The sequence below is a fragment of the Trachurus trachurus genome (genome assembly GCF_905171665.1).
Source record: "Trachurus trachurus genome assembly, chromosome: 12".
Taxonomy (NCBI): Eukaryota; Metazoa; Chordata; class Actinopteri; order Carangiformes; family Carangidae; genus Trachurus; species Trachurus trachurus.
Window position 1 is genome coordinate 18,342,712 of NC_139908.1, and position 9,661 is coordinate 18,352,372.

The 9,661-nt window shown below is 43.5% G+C and overlaps 1 protein-coding gene across 1 annotated transcript in view; it reads right to left on the bottom strand.

Moving 5' to 3' along the window:
• Positions 1–7,553, bottom strand: part of LOC310994349 (matrix metalloproteinase-17-like) — a gene marked incomplete at both ends in the record, with an annotated part of 70,250 nt that extends 62,697 nt beyond the window's left edge. The window contains one exon of the mRNA XM_083983000.1: positions 7,416–7,553. Coding sequence (XP_083839126.1) covers positions 7,416–7,553 — 138 coding nt within the window. The remainder of the gene's footprint in view (positions 1–7,415) is intronic.
• Positions 7,554–9,661: the final 2,108 nt, after the last annotated feature.

Here is a 9,661-nt window from a genome sequence, read left to right on the forward strand (position 1 = left end):
CATGCAGTAAAGAACTCACCTCCATCTGTGAGAGGCCAACGAGATGCATCAATGGCATCCCTGTGTGTATCTAGGTCTTACATTTCTACAACGGACATTTCAGGAAATTAGATTCACTGCAGCCTTAAATTAAAGGTTACCAAGTTAACCTGCTCATCATTGCAGGAGACAGGGGATACGTCCTGGCTAATGACTCAAAGCCACAGGAGCAAAGCTAAAACCAAGTGCATGAGTGAAAGAAAGGCCCACACACACGCACGCACGCACGCACGCACGCACGCACGCACACACACACACACACACACTTGACAACCACATGTATTCTGCATGTGAACAAGCATCGTTTTCTTCCCACTTCCAAAAATCACTCCATTAAAAGAAGGGAAAAAAGCATGTCCGCTTATCAAACCTTTTATATGTTATGTCACTTTTTTGGGACTGAATGTGAAAAGAGGACTGAAGACATGTCAGCGAGAGATTAAAGATAAACAAACTGATGGAGCCAATTAGAACAACCCCCTGAAACTGGGGCTTAATTTAACAAGCATAAATTTCAGTGGCTCCACGGAGGGAAAAAGCCCCCAAACCTTCTTTGAAGTTTCCCTCTCTGTGGGCGGTAGTGTGGCATGGCACCCAGCCAAGGCCCACAGACACAAGGAGCGAATAAAGTGAATAAAGCTCGCCCAGTGTCTCCTGATAGAGAGGATAGAGCAGGAGGCTGTAAAGTTGCACACAAATGCACGGTCACAAATCAAACACACACGTGAAGGGTTAGGCTCTTAACTTATCACAAAGTCAATCTTTATTTGTTTGAACACAGTCTGTGCGTGTTTAGATTTATAAAGCCGCATGGATCTGAAGACAACCTTCTCAAGTTTTCTCAGCCTTTTGTAATGTGAACAAATGTGTCAGTGTTCATTATCTGAGAGGGATTGAAACTGTGTTTGTGAGTTGCATCTTGTGGAACTTGTTTTCCCCTTTCTCTCTGCATCATCTTTAAGAATTCACAAAGGTCATTTGTAATGGCATTATAACTGTTTCTCTGTTAAACACAGAGTTAATCAATATCACATGTAGATTGTGTTTAATCTCCGTGACCTTTAAGGAAATGGAAAATGTCACTCAAATCCACTTCCGTAGAAACCGGGAGCGGTGTACGTCATAAAGCGATCTTGCGTCATTGTGTTATTGTGCACCTTGCCTGGGGCTCAGACAGCGGAACGTATTCTATGAGGGTATCAGAGATGGTTTCTATCTTTGTAACTTCCTCTCAGAGTTACATTCAGGAATACATGCTACAGACACCAACATGTATTTATGGACTGTCCTTGTATGAAGTTTGCATGAAAGCCAGAGCTGCCATGTGCTGTTATAGTCATCCTTACAGACAATGTCTCTCCAGTGTTAGCTGAGGAATGTGGGCAACTGGCATGTGCACAGTATGGATGCACATGCAGAAACACACGCACATGCATGTTTGACTCTATTTTTAAACTACAACCTAAAAGAGCATGGGCCCTGTTCTTAACTTTAACCCAGGAGCGAGATTAAGCCTTTAGTCTAGATTGCAGTTCGCACAGTCATATAAACTACAATCATGAGTTCCACTTGAAATTCTGCAGACTTACTGGCTCATTATATTCACTTGATAAGAAGTTGAGTATCAAGACTGGACTAAAAAAAAGTGGCCTAATTGCCAGTGATAGTTGGATGGAGTAGCTTATCTCTGCCACCCACTCAATCTCTCTTGGTCTTTCTCCCCCTCCTGTCGAATTCTCTTCATTTCACTTGGACCTTCAGAGAAATGGGATCATGAACACAAAACTGTCTTGAAGTTGACTCCAAAGATGATAAGCAATCATCTACACCCCCCCGCCCCCTTCCCCACCCCCATTTCTTTCTTTTTTCATCATTCGCTCCGCTGTGACTTGTTAAGAATTGACAAATGCTAATGAGAAACAAACTATGAGATCACCAGTGTGGCAGTGACACACATTCACATGCAATTGCAGAAACACACAATCCATAGTGACACACAAACAAGATGAAACTGACTCGCGCTCTCACATGCAAACACACAGACAGACGCACATACACGCACACAAGCCACATTTATTATAATTCTGCCAATTTCTGCAAGCAATTTCAGAGTAGCTTTGTTGTTGCTTTCGGGTTTTCTTGATCGTGCTATTAAAGCCGTCTATTGGCAGTTCAGTTGGCAGGGCTATAGATTATTTTAGGTCTCGGCATGCGAGCCAGCACAACACCAGAAACCACTGTAATTACAAGATTCAGTCGGTCCTTTGAATAGCAATGGCAACTAAAACCTTGATCTGGTCGAAGACAACGAGGAGGGGCAGCGCTCCTCGGGTTAAAATAGAACTGTCCACATGGAGTTGATTTGAGGTTTTCTATATGGGGAGGCCCGGGGTGGGCCTGCACAAGTAATGAAGTCAGTTGAAGCCAATGGAAAAAGACCATAGCATGCAGCTTTGTTGTGGAAAACGGCACTCGCCTGCCCATGATATTAAATCCATCACTACTGTAAAAATCAAACACGAGCAGACAGCGTAGAACTCCTCTGCTGTCCTTTAAGTTCAACTAAACTGATAATTATGAGTTCTTGAGAGACAGTAGCACAGCTCAGTCATTTTACCACAACATTAAGTCACGGAGCAAAGGATGAATGAATTAGTTTGCACGCATTTTACTCAGAAATGCACATGCATGAATAAACTCTACAGCAGCAGTTCAGCCAGATTCACTCACGCCAACCACTTTGATCAAAGAGGGAACCAGAAACAGACGCAGATCTCAGTCCACGTCTCAAATACAAAGCTTTCCCATAATATCAACTTAAAGTCACATGCTCATCCAAATTTACCTCATGTTGTCACACATACTGAAAAGTGCTGCAGCTGTGACACATTAGTCCCACACCACCAGGCTCCCAATAAAGTGTCATGGCCGTTAGGATCCTTGTTGAGTTTAGCCTGTGAGGATTATTATAAACTCCAACAATCCACTCACAAACTCGTCCCTGGAGGACTTTTACACTTCACAAAACTGTGATGACAGATTCGATAGGTGCAGACAGAAGAGACCGGTCGGTTTCCACAGTATCTCCTTCTTCCTGAGAAGCCGAGAACGTGCTATGTATCATGCACTTGAACAGTCTCCTGTGCTCTCTGTCAATCATTACACAGTGATATATTCTATCCTACTGCGTAGTCATCTCCTGCTTGAAAGAAAAGTGCCCTCATCCTTGATAAAAGCCCCATGATACGGAGCTACAGACAGAAAGGTCACACCGCTTAATGGAAGTGGGGCAGCGGTACTGAATGTACCCGAACGGTCCAATGTGACAGAGCAATGAGCAGAAATATGAGTTGGCTTGTGTGGTTTCTGCAGCTGCTGAGGACAATTAAGTAAAAACATCTACACATCCAAAAGTGAAATCTCTCCCTGAACCAGCAGGCATCAAACTGTTCCTCCAAGTATCGTCTTCCTCTTCGTTCCATATGTGCTGCCTGATTACTTATTTCAGTACAACAATCCCTCCACCGTATACCGCCTCAACTTTCCCTGCATCCACTTTTCTGTTTGAGTCCCCTCTACCCCTGAGCCTCTGGGTGCAATCAGAAGAGCCATAATGCACTGGTAGAAGAAAGTCTCCTATTTGGGGCTGGAAGAGGGGAATTGAAGAAAGCTGAGGGGACAGAATAAGATATTGGTAGAAATGTGCACTCATGAGAGGCAAGAGAGAGCTAATGAGGGGTAGTGGTGGAGGAGGAGGTGGGCAGGCTACTTGCATGAGAACTCAGTATTATGAGGTCTGCTGAGGAGGGAGAGAAATGGAAGAAGCTGGAGGAGGGTAGTCTCTACCAGCCTTTTTTCACTCACTCTCTTTTATTCAGTGCGTTCAAGACCAGATGGTATTCTCATTGAAGAAATTATAAGGCAAATATGAGACTGGCAGGGTGTGGTTGTCTCATCAGGCAGACGCCACTCACCCATTTGCTTTTATTCCTTAAAAACGCATAAAACATGACAGATATTTAACTGTCCTCAGTGAGAAGGATTAAAGACGCCCCTCAAGGTCATTTTCCACGAGATTAAATGGTAATATAAGGACTTTTATCAGCAGCCGATCTGGTCACCTCACTATCTTACAACAGCTGCTAAAGCAAGTACAGTACTGCTCTGGAAGACAAATAGTCTCTTTAGAAGCTCAGTCATTCTGTGTTAACACAGGAAACTGCCATCGGGAGTAAAATGATCCAGTGAGCAGAAAACATAGTGCAGATCGCACTGTAGCTGTTACATAGCAGCTCCCTCAGATGCTTAAATTGCAAATTGGTGGGCGAAGATAACAAAGCTTGAAAACTGGATGCCTAAGAGCTCTGGTTAAGTTTGTGGTTGAGTTAATTACAGTCACAGTGTACAGTATAGTTACAAAAGAGACAGATATGTTCAGAGCTCAAGCTCCACTAAGAGCCAAGTGAGGCAGCACGGCGGCGCTGCTGAAGTGTAATGGGACTGCAGAGCAGCAGGGCTGGAGATCAGGACACGGTTCTGTGGGTATAGATGGCTGTTTTTCTGGATCAAGTCCCAAATGTATAGCGGCTATGAACACAACTGGGCCGAGGTGGGAGAACCTCATCAAACCCTCAACAACCAATTATCCACCTGCTCCCAACAGCTGAGAGCAATTTCAGGAGGAGTCCCATTTAAAAGTCGATCAGCCCGTGGCAGGGGGGGAGGAGGGAGCTCCTCTTGTCTGTCTGCCTGCCCAGGTCCCTCAGTCATCCCACTGTAGACCCCCCCACCCACCATCGCAAACCAAGCTGGGAGAAATCTGTCTGCTTTCAGTGAAACCGTTTATTGTACTCCAGTGTGTGATCCCATTCGCTGCAAGGACACTCACACTATACACTCTACCACTATTGAGTGCGAGGGAGAAACATCTAATTAGAGCTGAAATGATTAGTCCGCTAATGATCCTTAATTATCACCCACAGTATTTTAATGATCAATACATAATTCTACTCATTTTTCAAGCAAAAATAACTAAATGGTTGACGAGTCAAGCTCCTCAGTGTTATATCATTGTAAATGAGGGTTTCAAAGGCTGGGCGAACAAGACACCTGAATACTTTACTTTTGCTGATAGATTATTATTATCACTTTAACACTAAAACAACCATGTGATAATATGAGAAAGCAATTTCTCATGAATTAAATTAATAATTAGATGCAGCCCTACTTCTAAAAACAAAGTGGATCCTTCTGAACTGTCTGTGAATCAAACGATATGTTGACATCAAAGATAAAATCATGCTCAGAAGAGGTGAAAAAGTGAAACATATTCAGAGTAGGATGAGAAATTCCCAGCATTTTTTATTGTTTTTGCAGGGATTAGAAATCTGCCACATCTAAATCTGCATTAAGCAATAATTGGATATTATCATGGGATCAAATCAATTCCAATGCTAATGTTTGCTTGTGCTGCCAGTCTCACTGAGAATAAGGATTCAGCTCTCTGCAGCTTTAAGCCGCTTTCAGCCCATTGTTTTGGTTTTGGTTTGTAGGTTCATGAAAAAAAAAAGAAAAAAAAACCTGCGGGCAGCTGCTCCCAGCGCAGCAGCTCATACAAAGCAGCTGAACAGCATGAAATGGTGGAGAGCTGCGGTGAAACACATAGCTGATGAGATAAAAGTTTTAACTAAATCTAGATACTTTTCTCAAGAGCTGGTGAGCCAAACCAGAGATAAAAGCGCAATGAATTTAACACTTGAGATTGGATATGCGGTGAGAAACTGAATCCCAGCGATGCCCACGTTGCTCTGTTTCTGCTGCTGATGTGTAAGATGCCGAGTGTTTGCTCACACACTCACATAGAACTTGATAAGGGATGATATAGTATCAAGGCAGGCTGAAACACCAGATGAGACGCATCCATCTACCCAACGTGTTGAATCTCCAGCGTAAAAATAAGATTAAAGCAACCGATTATAATGATGAGAGAATGCACTGTTTGACAGTGATATATATGGATCTAGAGCTGCAGATCTGTATTAGACCTAAAATATAATAATTCATCTTTTAAGACGTGCTGCACAGTCCACCAGCTCCTCCATGTGCATGTTCTCCTACTACATCTGTATGACTCTGTGCCTGCTCCTCTCTGTGCATGCACTCAAATGTGCATCTACACAATGACATGGGACTGTCCTCAGCAAATAGAGGGACAATTTATGTCTGCAGCTAAGTGTATCTAAAACCAAGGGGATGAGTTGTTGTCTCTCTAAAAAAAAAAAATAGAAACACAGAAAAAGAAGAAACAAAATGACAAAACACTGGAAGATGCAAGCACACTGAAGTTGCATGAGCAGTGTTGTAACATGAGGAATTGCTGTGGAGGAAAACTGAGGACAAATGAGGAATTTATGTTGACACCAGAAACATGAATGCAAACAATTCATTAGGCTGTTGTCTCTGGAGCTGCTAATTAGCAGAGGCACTATTTCATCTGCAAGTTCTCTGCTCATTAAACTTTCAATATACAAAAGCTGAAGCTTACACTCAGTCTAACCTATTGATGAATAGCTTAAGTTTGCTATGTGATGATGATCATTGGAGGGGTAAAGGGTGAGTTACATACAGATGCATAACTATATGACTTATTGATATTCCAAATATTATATTTATTCTTTTTTTTTTTTAACAAAATCATATCCCAAAGAACATCCAAATTAACTCATCCTAAATAGTCTGGAGTGAATTATTTATTCTAATTATCTAAAATGAGGCTCATGAGCATCTGCTGCTGCACGACCTCTCATTTTAGGCAACCCACTTTAGTTTAAACTTGGAGAAGCCTCACAGGCATGACTGAGATAAACTGAAATAGCCAATAAGGTCTTATGGCTTGGTTTGTCACTGCGCTGGAAGTGAGCCTCGTTTGCCATTCATCAGTGCAGCATATATTCTATGTCAGCATGCTGTGGAGGAGGTCGATATTCCGCCAAGGCAAATACATTTACATTTATTTATTGCAAGCCATTACAGAGACCCTGATCCGTGCTTTGGAGAACAGGCTCCTATTTTATTTCCCATCACACCAGCCTACAGCCTGGAACCAGGCGAGCTCACCCGTGCACTGGACTGCTGCTGCTGCTGCTGCTGCTGCTGCTGCGAGGTGTTAAAATTCAAGTCAAGTATGGAGAAGACAGCGTTTGCCTCTGACATCCAAAAGTAGGGTAAACTGAGCTTCCTCATGGAGCAGTGCGGGTAAGAAGACACATCACTGAAGTCACTTGTGACATCAAGTGGGAAAACTTCCCACCCACCATGTTCAAAAGTGATAGCAAAACTTACAACCCCCCCACATGCACAAGAGACAGCAAACTTACCACCCCCATGTCCAGCTGCTCGGTCGTCAGGGAAGGAGCCGCTCCAGTCACTGGTAAAAACCACAATATCGGCACCAGCAGCAGCAGCATCTCCGGAGAAATATTCCTCATCCACTTGTGAAGAACCAGAGAAACCATGATGCCCTATGACAGGCTGCTCCTGCAGGGCTCAGACACCGACCCCGACAGCTGCATCCACGGGATAAATCACACGCCGACGCTCCGGTAAAAAAAAAAAAAATGCCCGAATAAGTCTACCTCACTGTTGAGCGCAAACACATAAAACACATTAAAACCGGTAGCGGAGAAGATGGGATCTATAAGTTTGTTTTCCCCACAAAACGCCACTAGTAAGTATCGCTTAAGTGGAAACAAATAGGGGAGAAACAATGTGTGTGTTATTGTCCTAGATCAAGTCCATCAGAGGTGATATCCCTGCAGCGAGCGGCGCGAGCTCCTCTCCTGTTCCAGCACTGGAAAATGAAAGCAGCTGCGTGCGGTTTTGTCCCGAGCAGCAGCAGCGGCGGCGGCAGCAGCAGAGACCGCGCGTTGACGCACACGCGCGCGCACGCACACACACACACACTCAGTGGATGAGTACTTGGCCCGAAGGATTTAGGGAAAAGGAGGGAGCGAGGGAAAGAGAGCGAGAAAAGGGGGGGAGAGAGGGGAGGAGGGGTTCAGTGCGCTTTTCAGCCCACTTGGACACTTTTGAATTGATGACGCGCTCCGTGCGTAATTTGAGAGTCTCAGGGGTTAAGACCAAAGCCATAAAGTACAATGTCTTGTTGCTCTGGTGTCGTTATGTGAGGAATTTGTCAGAGTTAAGTGGATATGACTTGCCTTGGAGTGACTCCAGCTTTGAATCAGTAGCCTGCATTTGATTTTAAATTTTACGTGTGGCCTTAAAAAAAAGAAAGCGGAATTACAGGAAATTAATCAGGTTGAATAAATCTTACCCTGAAAAATAGGGAACATTATATGACTTGCTGCAGGCTACTTGTTTGCTTCTGTTCAGTGTACAGTAGACCTGGGGCATACGATTTGGCGGTTAACCTGATCATGACCTGAATGCTAATCACCATCATCATCATCATCACAACAGTGTCCAAAGACATGAGTCAGTCATTCATTGCCTAAGACCAGACTTAAAGGGCCATGGGGCAAAAATGGGATGTGATGCCTGATTGATCCCTCCTTGATCCCTCCAACCACAACCATCTCTCTGTATATTGTGTACTCTATGTACTGTGTAAGAAATAAATAATAATTTGACCCAATATAAACACAATAAAGTGTTAAGACCAGTCAGTCACATTATTATTCTGACATTGGCGATGACCTGACCTTTCCTTTAACTCCACCATGACGCTGACACTTGTGGGATTGCAGTGAAATTTGGTTCATATAGCCTAAGGCCAGGAACACACTGGATGTGTGTTGTGTGCATGGCGACTGTGGAATGTCTTGGTTTTTATTTCAGCGGCATGTTAACTCGCTAGAGCGGACTCAACTGCTTGTGCGACAAGTATATGACACACAGACGCTCATGCATTGTATTTGTGTGATCTGGTGATTCATCATCTTGCCTGTTTTTCCACGCGTGACGTTCCTTTCTCCCGACAAAAACAGACGGAATAATGACCTCGTTGATTGTCATATTGACTTCATGCCTCCAACTTTACATACAATAGGCTCTTGTCATTGTTGTCTGGTTCTAGGCTGATGCAGGAAGGGCTGGCAGTACGTAGCAGCAACGTTGCAGACGCAAAACCGGTGTGAACATGTGCGTTTGTGACACAGTCGTCCACCACGCACACACAACTCTGGCAGTGTAAATGTAAACCCACAGGAGGAAATTAAAAACTTTGGTGACTCTCTCACTTTCCAGGTAGCATCATCAGGTCATCTTTTGGTTTATGTGAACAAAAAAGGCTCACGCACATCCAAAAGTGCAACCAGGTGTTGAGTCCAGGAAGGCGAACATCAAAAAGAAGAAAGGACTCGCCACACTGTAGAAGCTCCTATACAAAAATTTATTGGAGGACTACATAAAAAAAATGTATGTAGTCCTCCAATAAATTTTTGTATGGGAGCTTCTACAGTGTGGCGAGTCCTTTCTTCTTTTGGTTTATGCCAAACATTCCCTTGCGTTAGATATAATTTCCCAGTTTGGGATCAATATCTATCTATCTATCTATCTATCTATCTATCTACAGTATCTATCTATCTATCTATCTATCTAT